Genomic DNA, 18342 nt, shown 5'->3' on the forward strand with positions numbered 1-18342 from the left:
GGTACATACTCTTTATTCCAGTCTCTCAAGCTCAAAATCACTGAAGTAAACTGATGCAAGCAAGCTTTGTAAATCTCAAAGTTTGCCTGAAAGGAAATATATATGTGAAATCTGGGATTTCTGGCTATTGGGGCTTTGCATATAGTTAACTAAAAATAGGCACAAGTCTTTTGATGGAAAAAGACAACAAGTGAAAAGACAGTCTGTTTACTGGACTAAATAAACACCAAATAATTTATTTCCTAAAATCTGCTCTTTCTTTGTAATATACCATCAGTTGGCTCATACCAATAAGGCTAAACAGAAAAAAAAATATTTAAAATTCGTTCAAGACAAAGAAAAGGAATAACTCACCCATCAAATACAAATATACTATTTTATTCTAAGGGAATAGTTCTGTGGTTTCTGCAAGGGGAAAACCCAAAGTGGTTAAAAAACAAAAAAGAACTGAAAGGATAATTTAGATGTTTCTCTCGTTTGTTTGATGTTGTTTTCTCCCCTGGAAATAAAAATGCAGTTTTACATAATTTTAATAAAATTTTAAAAAGCAAATAGTCTGACACACATATCAACAGCTACGCTTATGAAGAATGACCAATAGTTAATCAAAATTTTCTTTTACGAATTTAGGGTCTGGACAACTCTGCGGACTAACATGCAATTGAAGTCCTAATAGAGTCATTTACCTGGGTATTGGCTGTTCTCAGATAAAAGATACAGATTTCTTTTTTCTCTCTGGTGTTTTATAACAATATATCTACTATGCCAACAATATTTCTTCTTGATACAACTACAGAAGGGGAAATGTTAGTGTTTATACAAACCATAAAATTTGGATAGTGGGGGCTATTACACCTGATGTTTCTGGATAGTTTATTGGCAGACTTATCAGACAATCCAGTTGTTTTTCCTCCATATCAAACAAGATCTGGAAGTAAGAAGTTTTCCAGTCAGAAATGACAAACACAGATGGAACTAATCATACAGAATTGGGGCAGATTTACTTCTTGCACACAGTTCCTGGTAATGAAAATGAAATTTGTTACAGGCAGAGGGACAGAACCATCAAGTACACAACGTCAAAAGGCCTACTTTAAAATTTTTATTGTACTTAAATGACTTCCATTTATTTTTTAAAAAACCAAAACACCTGCCACCCCCGTCTAAAAAAATGGGACATATTGAAAAGTTTTCCAATGTTAAAATTTCTAAGAGCCATTTTGGATTCCTCTCATTTCTACTATAGGGTCAATTTAACCTCAGCTAAAGAAGTTCTGTGATTGGCCAACATCATAAAAGCTTTGAGTCAAAATTTTAGGGGGGAAGAAACTGTGAATGGAGGTGAGGGAAAGCACACCTATGACTTGTAGTCCTCACAGAACTAGTAAGACAGCTAGAGTTTGGAATAATGCTAGAAGACCTGCTATGGATATGCAAGACAGTCCATGTCTTTGTATCCTGACCCCAGAATCCCTATTTTCAAGTTTCTTAGGGCAACAAGGTCATCTTCCAAATGCTTTACAGGAACATACTGGGACCTCTTCTACCATAATTCTGATAGCTAAGTAATACTGTGTCTTTGTGGAATCACCCACAGGTTTGCCAGAGAGAGAGAGACTTTTCTTTTTGAAATGACAAGGGCTTCCAGAAACTGGTGCAAAAGACAAATGAGAGGATTTGGGAAATAGGAAGATAGAACAATGGGAGAAAAGCCGCCCTTTGGGTATAAACTGAAAACAAAAGGAGAACCCCCATTTCTGTGTACCACAGCTCATGCTATGAGACAGCAGCAATAAAGGCTGACACCCAGAGAAGTGGGCATTTTAGTGGGTTTTCTACAAACATTTCAAGACACTTGGGGTCTAATGGGCTCCACAGATTTCCTGTGTGCATAATCAGTTTGTGGAGTATCAGCCCCTTTACCTCAATTTACCCACAGACAGACCCACAGCTGAGAAGGCTAGACCCAGAGAGTGAAAGGGACACATTACTGTGTGAACAGCAGTGAAGGCCTTTTTCCCTGATGTGAGGGGCCCATGGCAAAAGCACCAAAGGCTTCTATCCTTCACAGAATTGGCTTGGCAGTGAAAATCAAAATCAAGACCACTTTACTCTCTACCTTTAAAAAAAAAAAAAAAGTTGAGTATTTTTATGGGGTCTTCAAGTCTGGGTCCCATGGTCCTCATCGGATGTCACTCTTAGCTCTGCACTGACTTCTTCCCTGACGTGCACATAGGGCTTGCCCAAGTAGCCTACTGCAGCCAAGGTCTTACTCCAAAGCTACCTCTCTAAGGTCTAAGGTTACTATGGTAGAGTTTTATACAACAGTTTTCCTTAAAAATATTCCACAATTTGTTATTCCCAAACAAAATAAGATTATGCACCACTCAGAGAAATTGGTTAGTCATTCTGAAGATGTCTAAGAACTATATCACTGCCAAAGAACAACATTTCTTGGTTCGTATTCTTTCCTTCAATTTTCATTTGTACATCCACACTGTGGTTCACGAGTCATCTGTTTTCCATTATCTTATAATCAAGTCAAGAGGACTTGGACTTGTACATCGTTTTCCAAAGCTGGATGCATTCACAGTTTGGTGCATACCCACGTGTATGAAAATAGGAACCCCACGTCCGTTTTAATCTGATAACTCAACATCAGAGTCTTCTGATTTGGCTTTGGCAAGTTCTTCGTGTACCTCCCTCACCATGAGAATACGTGTTAACATGGTGTCCAGGGTCCCAGGGTCTATTGGGAATGTGGAGTACCACATGGGGCTGTTCGGAACACAGGAGCGCTCAGGTTGCAGGTAAAACACATCATTCCTCTGCTTCACACTTTCAGAACTATCCACAGGGGATAAAAAGGAAAGAAAGAAAAAAAAAAAACTAAGAAAATTGGGGATCAGAAAGTATAGGAAATATGTAACTACTCTTTAATATAGTGGCTCTCACCTTTTTCCCTACTGTTACTAATGTCCTAGATAAGCAATGCACCCATCGGGATAAATCAGTTTACAGGCATCTTACCCCAGGTGCAACCTATAACTGCACATTTTTTTTCTCCCACACTCACTGGAGGGGAGTATAACGTTAACAGAAGACAAAGTGTAAACTGTTCACAAATTTAAGGATTTAAAACATTATTAATTAGGAGCAACAAAAATTTCAACTCACATATAACACTATGGCTGAGAACCACATATCCTCAGCGCCCTGGATCCTGAAATGACCCCCAAGAGCACTCAATACACATTACCATGGGACAAACCCAAGCCACTTTATTTCTTAGAGAAAAAAGCGTTTCAGTGTGACTCTTATTACTCTAAAGTCTTATTGAAGAGCTTTTCAGAAAAAAATTATCAAGATAAACCAATGTGTTTTTGGGTCCAAAATCAGGGAGATATGAGAATGCGGAAGAAAGGAAATTAAAGGGACAACCTTTAAAGTTGTAAGATGGCTACATTTCCGATATTCAAGCACCTAAAGGGGAAACCATTCAAGCTACTGTCGAAGTGTGCTGGATCTAGTCCAGAGGAAGACTGCTTACCACTTTGACAGGTAAAACTCATAAAGTCGGACTGGGCATCTTAGTGGGTTGTCGGTATTCTCTGCCATCTCCACGCCCACTGGGGCCTCATCATCTTCATTTCGTTTCCTCTTGCCAATAGCCAATTTATCTTGAGGTGGGAAATAATTATCAAAATATTAGAAAAATCTTTTCTTTCAGCTTTAAGACACCCACTGAGCTTTGTCTCCAGTCAGAACTGTCATTCCCTTCTCTTCCCTTTCACGTAGGCATTCTACAAGCATGACTGAGCACTTACACAGGTGCGGGAGAGTACTCTAAGTACTGGGTAATAGCACTGAACAAGACAAAGTCCCTATTCTATAAAATTTATATTTCCCTGCTTACAAAGTGAGCAAGCATGGCAAAATGCATGATACTGGAGAGTAAGGCTTTAATTCTGAGCCTGACTTTAAGAAATTTTATCACGAATATCTTAAGCCATAACAAGAGAAGCAGAAATTAAAAGGGTTCAGGTACAAGAAATCAAGGTAGAAGTTGTCGCTTTGTTATATGAAAATATTTTCACTGTGGGGCATCAGTGTCCACTGGGAATTTGTTCAAGTTTCTTTTATTTGCCACAGTTTTATGAGAAATGAGATTTTTGCTGGGAAAAGAAATTCTCAGTAAAGTTAGCCATTTGATAAGAAAAGAGCAAATCCTTTCTCAACAACAGAATTTTGTGGAGGCTAAGGGTTATGAGAAAAAAAAAAACCAGGGTAAAGACACGGAAAGTAAGGCTGCTTCTCTCCCACCTTCTCCATTCAGGCTTCAAGAGAAAAGCAGTGGGTGGGGATCTGCTGTGAACCTAAGGAAAACGGTTTTTTTCTTCTTTTCTTACAGCTGCTCTAATAGCTGACAAAGAACTTTCCCCAGCTTCCTGTATTAGTTATTCCTTAAAATTCACCCCAGTTTTCTATTTAGAGGATACCTAAATATAAAGCCTTGCTCATTCAAAAAAGAAGCTAAAGTTACTTCCAATCTTGTGAAGCACCTCAACGGAAAACGGAAATGTAACCTGACTGCCTCTCCCTCCCACAATTAATATTAATTAAGAGCACAAAATGGGCTACCTATGAACAAAATGAAGGAGACAGGACATAGATATTATAATAGTGTTATGTTTTCTAAAGAGAAAGAGAAAATGACACAAAAGTTAACAAAAACATGAACCTCACAATTATTCCTTACAGATTTTAGGTTCAGTGATTTTAAATGCTCACATTCAAAATACATATTTCACTCTTATCCCAAGGAAGTAACAACGTGATTTTGAGAATTTTAGAACTTACAATTTTGGTCAAAATTGATACATTTAATTTCTAGTTCCATAACATATTAATTTTTTAAATGTTAAAAACAAATTATTACTTAATAGGCTGTTTTTGGAATGTAAAGCCATAAACCTTCTAAGAAAATCGTCACTGCTGATTTATTCTACTGTATACACAAGCAATACAAATCTCCCTTGACCACTAAGAGGTTACAACCTGATAAACCATCCTAAGTTGAAAATGCATTTAATACATGTAACCTACTGAACATCATGGCTTAAACACGCTCAGAACACCTCTACAATCTACAGTTGGGCAAAATCTTCTAAGACATATATGCCTATCTTGTAATAAAGTACTATCTCGTGTAAATGATGAACTGCTGTCTGGAAACTGAAAACCGGCTGCAGGCACAGGGGCTGTTTGCCCTCGGTACCCTGGGCTGTCAGGGAGCTGCAGATGCCACTGTGGGCGCTGCAGCAGGAGGTCATCCTGCATTCTGCTGCCTTGAGGAAACATCAAACGTCAAAATTCAAAGCATAGTTTCTACTGAATGTATATTGCTTTCCCGCGACTGTAAAGTTAAAATACTGTTAAGTTAGGGCACCTGGGTGGCTCAGTCAGTTGGGTGTCTGACTTTGGCTCAAGTCATGATCTCATTGTTCCTGGGTTCAAGCCTCGTGTCAGGCTCTGGGCTGACAGCTTGGTGCCTGGAACCTACTTCAGATTCTGTGTCTCCCTCTCTCTCATCCCTCTCTCCCTCTCTCTGCCCCTCCCTTGATCACACTGTCTCTGTCTCTCAAAAATTAATCAAAAATGTAAAAAAAAAAAAAATTAAGTCAAACTCTGTATACTCTAGGCCAGAGTAAACCATAAACTCTTAAGTTTCTTCAGAAATTGACAGTTAATGTGAACTAAAAAATGGTGTTCTGGTTAAAAAAAAAGACTTAACAAGCAGATTTAAAAATTAGGCAGTTTCCTATTACCTAGCAATTGGCCAATCTGTTGCCTCTAAATCAATGATTCTAATCCTTAGCTGTAGCTTTTAATTCCCAAGGAAGTTTTCAAATGCAAATTATTTGAGGGGCACCTGGATGGCTCAGTCGGTTATGCATCCGACTTGGACTCAGGTCATGATCTCATGGTTCACATGTTTGAGCCCCATGTCAGGTTCTCTGGTGTCAGTGCAGAGCCCGCTTCAAATCTCCCCTCCCTCTCCCTCTCCCTCCCTCTCCCTCTTCTCCTCCCTCCCTCTCTCTCTCTCTCTGCCCCTCCCTCATTTTCACATACTCTCTCTCAAAAATAAACATAAAAAAAAAAGAAAAAATGCAAATTATCTAGACACTACTGTTGACCAATTAAATCAGAATTTCTAATTGAAAAGCCAATAAAAGTATAGGAAGACAAGTGATTCCTCTCATTTTGTGGCAAGCCTTTAACCTAGCCGTGACAATAAAAAAGCATCTAAATATTAAACTAAAGTTATACTCTTCTATGTCTAGAATTTACAGTTACTCTTCTGCAGTAAGTCTCTATTTGAATACTAACAGGACTTCAAATAGAAATCTCACAAACTCCACCACACACCTGGTTCTGACTCCTGCTTTTGTAAAGGTGGGAAGAACCTCAGATAGGTCATCTTGGTGCTGTACTTCAGAGTCCTGGTCCGTCTCATCACATGGGCAAAGGAAAGCTTCAAGTGCTCAGTAACATTCTTGAGTTGAAAGTATTTGGTATTGAAGAAAAGGAGGGTGTTCAAGAGAACAATTGGTGAGTAAGCGCCCAGCTGTTTGCATTCCCACAAATGCTCTTCTTCAATGCGAGAGAACATGTAACCTGCACCAGAAGGAGGACAGAAGTAACAGTACTAAGCTCCTGCTAAACAGGACTAAGTAATTTCTTCAGTTCTCAGACAGGAAGATATAAAGGAAATGACCAATTGCTCTCATCTTTCCCCCTCTTCCTTATATGGAAAACCAGAAAAGGCACTGCAAAAGAAAAGAAAAGGATGACTCCACTGAGGCAGACACTGGGAGCAATCCCCCCAAACAGTTTTAATCTATTGTTATTTTAGACCAGGGTTTGGAAAACATTCTCTGTAAAGAGCCAGATGGTAAATATTTTAAGTACTGTGGTCCACACAAGCTCTGAACAAGTCTGCTGTTATTGAAGATAAGGAGCTAAAGACAACATATAAACAAATAGGTGTGATTATATACCAATAAAATTTATACACACGAATCTGAAATTGATATAATTTTCATTTACCACAAAATATTACTCTTTACATTTTTCCCCCAACCTTTTTTAGCTCATGGACTATCCAAAAACAGTTAGCAGGTCATATTAAGGAGTTTGTAGACTCCTGTTTGAGAGCATTACGCTTACTGTTAACTGGTTCAGTTTTATTTTAGCTAAGATCATTAAAAGGCAGATAGTTCCCTCCCTTCCTCATACTCCCTCTTATTTTAAGTTAACATTGAGAGTGATTACTTTCTGATGACTTTTAAGGGATTTTTCTCAAAGAGCGGATGTCTTACAGAAGAATTAAGATGAGTATACTGGTAAATGTACACTCACCCCGAGAGCTCTTAGATGCAGGTCCTCCCCTGTGTGGTCTCAACAACTCTGTTTGCTGCTTATGCATTCTATTCTTGGGAGCCTAACTGTCAACATGAATTCATTATTTTCAACTCTATCTCCCTAGCCGCCTATTTGGATGCGAAATGCATCAAGCCACCACGCCACTCAGAATCCTTCAAAGTTGCTCTATAACCCAACCAAAGGGGCACAAATTCCTGAATATCTCATTCAATCTCTCCATTCACAGCCAGGGAGCCTAACAGTAGGGATAAAACAGGGAGCTATCCAACAGCATATGGTCAAAGACAATTCAAGGATGAAGACTTAACACTTTTTAATAACCAGAGGGTATTTACAATAAACGACTGAAGAAGGACCACTGCTAACAGGTACACTGTACAAATAAAGTATGTGCCAGCTACTGGTATAGTGTGCAACTACACCACCACTACCAGACCAAAAATGGTTTCTAAAAACTAAATACAACTTCCAGTTGTTTTTTATTTTCAATAGTATGTACCAATATATACACTGTATGGAAGTTATGATTTTACTAACATAATAAGCCAAAGACATTCTCCTCAAAATTCCAAATATCTTATAAATCAAGACGGAAATATAAATGAACAGTTTATAAAAAGATAATCATAAAAAGTAAGCAATTTAAGAAAGTATATTATGAAAAGAACCAAATTAAAAAGTAAGCATCCTACCATTAGGAAGTATTGTAGGTTCCCATATTTTCAAGAGTTTGGTAAGTTCAATCATAAATCTGGAATAGGGCTCAGTAAAAATGTTATCTATTCTACCATTTTCAAACAGGTACTACAAGAGAAAAAAATGGAAACATATATGTTGATACAAAGAAAACACAAGTATTTTTTAGGATTATGTTAAGAAATAAAGTTGACCCTTAATTTTTGCCCTTAAAGTTGTAAACCATTTTACGAACACATCTTAAAATACCAGGATTCAAGCTATAAAGGTCCTTTCTTTCTTTCTAAGTTTATTTATTTGTTTTGGGAGAGAGAGAGACAGCATGAAAGGGGAAGGGGCAGAGGGAGAGAGAATTCCAAGCAGGCTCCATGCTGCCAGCATGGAGACCAATGTGGGACTCAAACCCGTGAAGCCATGAGATCATAACTTGAGCTGAAACCAAGACTTGAATGCTTAACCAGCTGTGCAACCCAGGTGCCCCTATAAATATCCTTTTCACATGAACTGTCCTTGTCTCAAGCACCGAGCTTGCAAGGTAAAATTTTCTCAGTTCATAAAACTGATGGACCAAAAACTGGTTCTAGTTTGGTATTTTCCAAATCATTTTTGAATTCATAGGATCTATATGCAAATGTAATCTCGGAAGTTTTGGGGTTTTCTTTTTAGCATAGTTACAAGATCACTTCCTGAATAATACAGCTAGCTAGTGTCAGGTGACCTGACCCAAGTTTTAAACCAAGCTCTCACCTTGCTACCCAACAACTCAGACTTCAAAAACTTCAAGTCTAATTAGAGGATGTAACTATGTTAATGATAATCATCAAGAACCATATCAAAGAATGGAGAAACAAAAAGCCATTTGGGTAAAGTATTGCTGGAAAACATCTTGAGGGTACAGGGCAGGTCAGATATCGCTTAGGGGAAATACAACAAGCATTTACAGAATAATAGAACACAAGGTATGATTACAGGCTTAAAATCTTTTTTTTAATATTTTTAAAAATATTTATTTAATTTTGAGAGAGTGACAGAGCAGGAGTGGGGGAGGGGTAGAGAGAGACACACACACACACACACACACACACACACACACAGGTTCCTAAGCAGGCTCCAGGATCTGAGCTGTCAGCACAGCTTGAACCCATGAACTGCGAGATCATGACCTGAGGTGAAGTCGGCTGCTTAACTGACGAGCCTCCCAGGCGCCCCATCTTTTGGTGTTTTTAAGATTTGGTATTTTAAATTTATTTATCTATGGTTATTTTGGTTTTCTGCTTTTCTATCCAATGTATAACTTGGAGAAAAACTGTACTGCTGGTTAAATTTTTTCTGGCTAATAAAAATTATATACCATTTCAACATGCATTTTTATAGGCCTCTTCAAAGGCAATTTATGCCATTGCCAGATTATAGTCTTATTGTAGAAAAGTATTCATCTTTTTCTTCTTTTAAAGTTATTTTCACAACTGACAAATAATACATCTTCATTATGGAAAATGTTTAAAGTACAGAAAAAGTGGAAAAATGACATACTCCCAACTCATGAAACATTAGAAACACAGAGTTGAGTTTTATACATTTACTCAAACATATGAGTACATATAAAATCCATGGTTTTTTTTTAAACATCTATTTATTTTTCAGAGACAGAGACAGAACACAAGTGGGAGGGGGCAGCAAAAGAGGAAGACACACAATCTGAAGCAGGCTCCAGACTCTGAGCAAGCAGTCACGACTGAGCTCGATGCGGGGCTCGAACCCACAAACCGTTGAGATCATGACCTAAGCTGAAGTCAGACTATCAACTGACTGAGCCACCCAGGTGCCCCAAAATCCATGTTTTTTAAATTACTTCGCCCTTAGATCAGAAACAAGACAAAACTGCCTGTTCTTGCCAGTTTCATTATTGTACTTGAAGTCCTAGCCAGAGTAATCAGGCAGGAAAACAAATAAAAGGGCATGCAAACAAGCAAGGTTCTAAGGAATAAAATATCTCTATTTACAAATGACATGAGCCTATGTAGAGAAAATTCTAAAAAATACACGTACACGCACACACACAAAATTGTTATGACTTAATAAATGAATTCAACAAAGTTATAGGATACAAGCAAAATAAAAATCACCTGCAATGAATAATCCAATAAGGAAATTAAGAAAACAATTTACAATTGTTACCAGAAAGAATACTTAAGAATAAAATCAAGGAGATACATGACTTATACATCTTTACTTATCTATACTTATACATCTAAAACTACAAAAGTCAAAATAAAAACAAAACAGCTAAGAAATTAAATACCTAAGTAAAACATCTCATATTCACGGATCTAAAAATAATATTGTTAAAATGGCAACATTCCCCAAAGCACTCTAAAGATTCAGTTCGATCCTAATCAAAATCTCAATGACTTTTTTTTTTTTGCAGAAAAAAAAGCGAATCCTAAAATTCATATGGAATTGCAAGGAACCCCAAATCACCAAACAAATCTTTGTTTCCTGATATCAAAATTTACTACAAAGCAACAGCAATCAAAATAGTGTGTACCAATATATGAATAACCATATAAAGCAATGTACCAGAATTGAGAGTCCAAAATAAAGACATATATTTGGTCAAATGATTTTCAATGAGGATGTCAAGAGTGTTCAATAGAGAAAGAACAGTCTCTTCAATAAAAGGTGGTAGGAAGACTGGATAGCCACGTAAACAGTTATCCCTAAGTCAGATGCAACCCTACCTTACATGAATATAAAAATGAATTCAAATGGATCAGTGACTTAAACATAAGAGCCAAAAGGCATAAAACTTGAAGAGATAGAGGTAAATCTTCATGAACTTGAATTTGACAATGGATTCTTAGATCGTAACACCAAAAGCACAAGCAATAGGAAAAATAAACTGAACTTCATCAAAATACAAAATTTCTGTTCATCAAAGAATACTACCAAGAAGAGTGAAAACTCAGACTAAGAAAAAATATTTGCAAATCACATCTGACAGAGTTTAATATTCAGAAGATATAAAGAAATCCTACAACTCAACAATAAAAAGACAAACAAATTAAGAAATGGAGTAAAGGACTTAAATATTTATACAAAGAGGATATACAAATGGCCAACAAGTACATGAAAAAATATTCACTGATATTAGTCATTAGAAAAATGCAAATCAAAACAATGAGATACTACCTCATACCCATCAGATGACTTAAAAAAAAAAAAAAGGAAAGTAACAAATGTTGACAAGGATATGGAGATAATAGAACCTTTATACACTGCCTCTGGGAATGTAAAATGGTGCAGTCAGTGTGGAAACTTTTGGGGGCTCTTCAAGAAGCTAATCATAGAGTTTATATGACCATGTGGTTCTACTTGTAGGCACAGATCCAAAAGAACTGAACACAGGTGTTCAAACAAAAACTTGTACGTGAATGTTCACAGTATCATCACTATTTGTAATAACTAAAAGATAAAAATAACTCAAATGTCCACAGATGAATGGATAAACAAAATGTGGTATATCCAAGAATGAACTAATTCAGCTATAAAAAGGTAAACCTTGGGAGAACCCAACACAAAAGGTCACATAACTGTATAACTCTATTTATATGATATATCCAGAACAAGCAAATCCATAGAGGCAGAAAGCAGATTTATGGTTTCCAGGGACTAAGCAGAGGAGGTAATAGGGAGTTGTTGCTTAATGGTTATGAGATTTCCATTTAGGATATTAAAGTTTTAGAAAAACACAGTAATAACAATTACACAACATCATGAATGTACTTAATGGCACTGAATTGTACACTTTAAAATGGAAAACTTTATGTGTTTTTTAGCACAATATAAGTAAATATTGCACAACACATAGTTGTGCAAGTTACTTTAAAAAATGTCTTCGAGGAACCCAAGTGGCTCGATCAGTTAAGTGTCTGACTTCGGCTCAGGTCATGATCTCATGGTTCACAAGTTCGAGCCCCACATTGGGTTCTGTGCTGACAGATCAGAACCTGGAGCCTACTTCAGTTTCTGTATCTCCCTCTCTCTCTGGCCCTTGCCCACTAACACACACACACACACACACACACACACACACACACTCTCTCTCTCTCTCTCTCTCTCTCTCTCTCTCAAAAGTAAATAAGCATTAAAAATACATTTTTCTAATATGTCTCAGAGTTTTTCATGCAAAAATGTATGAAAGCAATTCATTGCTTTTTAACTATTATATGGTATTCAACAGTAGACATATGTTATAGTGATTGAACATTACTGTTTTGATGAACACTTAGGTGGTTTCTGATTTTTTGCTGTTGAAAACAATGCTATGATAAAAGTACCAGTACATACTTATGTACATGTGTGCATTTCTTTGGAGAGGAATACTGATCAATGGATTTGCTACACTGAAGAACCTACATGCATTTTTTAAAATGTTTATTTGTGAAGGAGAGAGAGACAATGTGCAAGCAGGTGAGGGGCAGAGAGAGAGGGAGACAGAACCAGAAGCAGGCTCCAGGCTCTGAGGTGTCAGCACAGAACCCGATGCGGGGCTCGAACTCACAAACCATGAGATCACAACCTAAGCCAAAGTCAGATGCTTAATCGAGTGAGCCACCCGAATCCACATGCATTTAAAGTTTTATTCGTCACATCAAATAGCCCTCTGTAAAGGCCTCTAACAGTATACTATGTTTTCACTAATACTTGGTATTACTGAACTTCTCCATCTTTCAATTTTTAATCAGCTTAATGGGTGACAGTTTTCCTTGATTATAGTTGAGTAACCTTTTACATTAGGGAGACAATACAACACAGTGATCTTAAGAATGGACTCTGAAAATAAACTACCTGGATTCACATTCTGGCCCTGCCACTTCCTACATTTGAGACCTCGGCAAGATTTTAACTCACTGTGCCTCAACAGAAAATGGTGATGGTAACAGTCCTTATGCCTCAGAGGAACACACTAACTAGTGAACGAGTTAATATATGAAATAACCTTATATTAATAATACACGGCATACACAGTAAATGATTGTTAGACATTCCTAACACATTTTGCCTGTTAGCTGCATGCTGATTTCGCGATTTGCTTATTTAGAAACAAATTATCCTCTTCGTGGCTAACATTAACAGTGGTGGTACAGGTGTTGATATTACGGTTGGGTTTAGTTTATTTCTTTACACTTCTAGGTATTTTCAAAATTCTTTACAATTAGCATAATCATTTTTATAAGAAAAAAAAGAGGATGCACATCTGAGATGTTAGTTTAAGATGTATAATTTTAAAATTCCTTATAGTTAAGGGAAGTTTATTTCTTGTCAAAACTGGTAAAAGGTTTATAATATTTACTTCCTAATCACCTATAATATTGTTAACTTACAACCTCTTTTTAATAGTAATATTATAAAAGCCATTTTTTAGTATAAACAACAGGATAAATATACTTGAAAAAACTTTTATGTGGTTATGATTTGTCTCACAAATTAGAGTATATTTTATAGACAGCAGAGTATCTGGTATTTAAAGCAGTCAAAGGTTTGTGACTAAAATCACAGCAATGGCCACACGTTTTATGTTCAAGTCAGAATATGAACCACTGCCACACTACATTCTACTCCTTGACATCCTCACTGATAATGTAAAAAATGTTCTTTAGATCCATAATATCATAAACTCTAAAAGTTCAGGATGTGCTTAATTTTTTTTTAATGTTTTATTTATTTTTGATACAGAGAGAGACAGAGCATGAGAGGGGGAGGGGCAGAGAGAGAAGACACAGAACCAGAAGCAGGCTCCAGGCCCTGAGCTAGCTGTCAGCACAGAGCCTGACGCGGGGCTCGAACCCACGAACGTGAGATCTGACCTGAGCCGAAGTCGGAGGCTTAACCGACTGAGCTACCCAGGCGCCCCCAGGAAGTGTTTAGAATCTTCCAAATTTTTACTTAACCAAAAGGCACACATGGCACATAGTAGGGGCTCAATACATTCTGATTGAAAGAGCCTAAAAATTCCTCTCACATGCTGATTTTTTTTGTTTTATTTTTATTTTAGAGAGAGCGAGTGCAAGTGGAGGGAGGAGTGAGAGAGGAGAGAGAAGGAGAGAGAGGAAGAGAAAGGGGCAGAGGGAGAGGCAGAAGGAGAGAGAGAGAGGGGAGAGAAGGAGAGAGAGGAAGGGAGGGAAGAGAAAGAGAGAGGGGAGGGAGTGAGGGTGGGAGGGAGAGAGAAGGAAGGCAGTAGGGAGGGATGGAGGGAGGGAGGAGAGAGAGAATGAATCTCTTAAGTAGGGTAGGGTCCATGCTGAGCTTGGGGCTCAATTCCACAACCCTGTAATCATGACCTGAGTCAATATTAAGAGTCGTATGCTCAATGGACTGAGTCATACAGGCACCCCTGTAAAATCAGATTTTAAAAACACCTTTTACAATCTAGAAATTGTATCAAAATATAATGGGAACAACAGTTAAAAAACAAAGTGATATTTCGAATCTGTGGGGAAAATAAATACTGCCTGTGTAACTAGATAACCAATCATAAATGTTATTTATCAGAAATATACTTGCATTATGTACAAAAATGAGTTTTACATGTATTAAAGATGTATTTTAGAAGGAAATCTGAGAATTTAAATAAACACTTAAGTAGGAAGAGCATCCTAAGCAACACAGAAAAACCAGGAAGTATAAAATGAATGCATATTATTAAACTTTAAAAAAGAAAGCTTTCTGAATGGCAAAACAAAATATAAACAAAAACTGAAAGACAAATATACACTAGAAAAGTTTATTTCAAGCAATTACATTAGAGTTCATATCCCCAACATAAAAGAGATCCTACAGAAAGAAAGGAAAAATCCAAATGACCAACAGCATACAAAGACATTCTACTTTATAAAAATTGAAAAATACAAATTGGAGCCACCAGATGCCATTTTTTTAATCCATCAGAATAATAAACATTAAAAGGAGGAGTGGTAAGGAGAATTCAAGAAATGGGCACTCATGATATTGCTGGTAAAACTGTAAACTGCTATAATAATTCTGGAAAGTAATATGAAAACATCTTAACATTAGAAAAATCTATATATGCTTTAACCTAAAAATAAAAGCACAGGTTCATCAGGTATGCAAACAAAATATTTACTAAAAGACTGTTTATAAGAATAAGGGGGGAATAGCATGAATATATAAGAGAAAAAAGGTGAATAACTGGTATATTCATACTCTGCAGTGTTGTGCAGCTTTCTTTTATAAAGGAAAGGAACTTGATTTATATTCATCTGGAGGGATAAACAGACTGGGAAAAATGAACTGCAAGGGGGTGCCTGGGTGGCTCAGGAGATTAAGCGTTGGACTCTTGACTTCAGCTCAGGTCATGAACTCATGGTTCATGAAACTGAACCCTGCGTCAGGCTCTATGCTGACAGAGCAGAGCCTGCTTGGAATTCTCTCTCTCCCCCTCCCCCACTTATGTGAATACTTCTCTCAAAATAGTAAACATTTAAATTTTTTTAAAAAGTAAGGTGCAAAAAAATGTGTATGGTATGAGCCCCATTTTGCTAAACAGTAAGCAAGACAAGACTAACATCTGTTCACATGCATAAATGTATAGCACAGAAGAAGGTACATGAAGGACAAATGTGTAATGCTGGTTGCCTCAAAACTGGGAATGGAAGGAAATAAAATTTTCCTTATATACCTCACTTACTGTTTTAACAGTTACACTAAGCACAAACTAGTTTTATAATTAAAAAATAAACTTTAGGCATAAATGCCTAAATAGAAGAAACCCTCCTACCCCATCGTACAAGTGGAAGAAAATGTCACAAATGGAGAGAAGAAAAGTCAACAGCACCAGAGCACGTCCACCCTGCAATAACCGCTGCCAACACTGTTTCGGTGCATTTCACGGTGCTGCGTGTGTATATGGCGGCTGTTAAGTCACTGTACATTAACCTTTGTTTGTGCTCTGGTTCTGTTCATTAAATGGTTTAATGTTAATACTTTCATGTTACTAGATGTTACTCTGTAAACAATTTTTATTGGCTACATAATACACTTTATAAATATGCTGTAATTTACATAAATATAACACTCTGGTAGCCATGAGGTTATTTCCAATTTTGTGCAAATGATGTCTGAATTATATTAGCTTTGACAGACTCCCCAAAAGTGAACTACTCGTGAAAGAGTATGAACATTCAAAAACATTCCTGAAACATATGCTCAAGTGTGTACTAAGTACCACCAGCTATGAAGGCAAATCCCCTTCTCATAAAACTCCTATGAACAAGAAGTGCCATAATTATTTTATTCTTGCTAATGTGACAAAAAGTGGTATCCTATTATGTTAATATGCATTTAAAGTACATACATACATATATATACATATGTGTGTATATATATATATACACATATACATACACACACACACACACAGTCACCTGTACTACTTTTTTGTGAATTGGCTATTTTTGCCTTTTTTGTCCATTTAAAAATCAAAAGCACCACCCTCATTTTCTGTTATTCTACTAAGAGTCTCAATTTGGCTTTAAAAAGGCTGTATGATTAAGACTTTTAAATAAGGGTCAATGGTTCATTAAGAACAGAATATAAAAAGTAATACCAAACAACCAATATACACTATAACTTTTCAGCTTGAATCATAAGTTCTATCAGAATTATTAAAAATGCAATACATTTTAGAACAATTACTGAATTTGATACCTGCTGAATTCCAAGGCACAAGTATAAGATACTGTCTGGATCATATTTTTCACCATTTGGTCTCCGCACCTCTTGGATAAACTGGCATAAACCCAAACTCAACTCAGCAAAAGTGCAGGACAGAATATCTTCCTTCAGCTTGATAGAACGGACTATGGAAAGGTAGAAAACATCTGAAATATTAACTTATAAGAAACACAGTAACATAACTTTATTCACTGGAAAACACTGACTACTACTGTGCCCCCAGGCATTGCAGTGAACACTGGTGAAGACATGGATTACAGGCAAATCCAGCTCTCAGGGCTTTTTCAGGTACAGAAATGAAAACATGCAGTGCACCTGGTGTAACAGGTGTTATGACAGAGGTTTTATTTAAGGATTCTAAGAAAGAAAATTAGGAACATCTAATAGGGAAGGGTCAGGTGAGATTCTGGAGGACGTGACACTAATGCCAGACCTTGAAAGGCAAAGAAGAATTAAACAGGTGAATAAAGAATTCCAATCTAAGGATATAAAAAAATTTCCCAAAGCATATTCCACAAAATACTAGCAATAGGAACTGAAGAAAACTGGGTTTCTAAGATCTGATAAATCTGGAAAACAGCAGGACATTATATCTGCCTCTGAAGAATTCACAATGGTATATAAAAGGCTTATTTTATCTGCATAAAAATGCCATTTAATGTTCTAATTTAGATATTTGCATATAGAACACTTCAAATAACATAACCATTTCATGTCCTTAGAAATGCTAGAATACACAAAAAATGAAAAGGTTCAGGGGATTTAGATGTATTGGAGAAAATCAGGAAGGGCAGATGGGGGCAGATCATGGTAAACCTCACACAGCATATTAAGGCTTTGAAAACAACTAAGAACTGAATTAATTTTACCAGGAGAGTTACCCAATTTGATTTGTAGAGATACTACTCCAGTAGAGATCCAACTTCAATTCAGATTAGAATTGAAACACTCTTTCTAGTCACTGCTCTTCTGCATTGAGACAAGACTGCATGTTTCGAAAGATACACTTGAGTTACCCTAATTTGATTTTGTTAAAGGTAAAAGTGGTTGCTCAGAGGGCAAGGACCACGTATGACCTTTTCACCAAGGCACCTAACCACTATGCCTCTACATACCTCAGTACATAAGTTCAGTTAAGTGTTTTTTTTTGATGAACGAGCAGCAAAAATGAGTAAGCATTCCTGTGGCTATTATATTTAGGCCTGGTAATAGTATTACATCTCCATTCTCATTACCCTTCTTTCTTTTATAAAAAACAAAGAGTGCTGTGGCTTAAAGTGGTTGGTAAAGGGACTAATACACCTGCATAAGAGGAGTATACTTATATCACTCTGTAGAAATTACACTTGATCTGTAGGAACTGAATGAGTCATAGACCACAGCAGCCACTAACTGCTCCAATAAGCAGAGTAACAGGTACCCAAAAGCCAGTAGAATAGACTG

The 18342-nt window shown here is 36.8% G+C and overlaps 1 protein-coding gene across 6 annotated transcripts in view; it reads right to left on the reverse strand.

The window, feature by feature from the left end:
- Positions 1–216: 216 nt before the first annotated feature.
- The window catches only part of ZMYM4 (zinc finger MYM-type containing 4), a 139340-nt gene continuing 121214 nt past the window's right edge, over positions 217–18342 (reverse strand). For 4 of the 6 annotated variants that reach the window (XM_029947752.1, XM_029947750.1, XM_029947754.1 and 1 more), the window contains 5 exons: positions 16873–17045; positions 8139–8250; positions 6430–6678; positions 3551–3680; positions 217–2847 (listed from right to left, as the gene is read on the reverse strand). In XM_029947752.1, the coding sequence (XP_029803612.1) occupies positions 2640–2847; positions 3551–3680; positions 6430–6678; positions 8139–8250; positions 16873–17045 (872 nt within the window). In that variant the 3' untranslated portion in view covers positions 217–2639. The remainder of the gene's footprint in view (positions 2848–3550; positions 3681–6429; positions 6679–8138; positions 8251–16872; positions 17046–18342) is intronic. The other 2 variants (XM_029947753.1, XM_029947751.1) reach the window with 1 other exon arrangement.

Source organism: Suricata suricatta, chromosome 8 (assembly GCF_006229205.1).
Source record: "Suricata suricatta isolate VVHF042 chromosome 8, meerkat_22Aug2017_6uvM2_HiC, whole genome shotgun sequence".
Classification (NCBI taxonomy): domain Eukaryota; kingdom Metazoa; phylum Chordata; class Mammalia; order Carnivora; family Herpestidae; genus Suricata; species Suricata suricatta.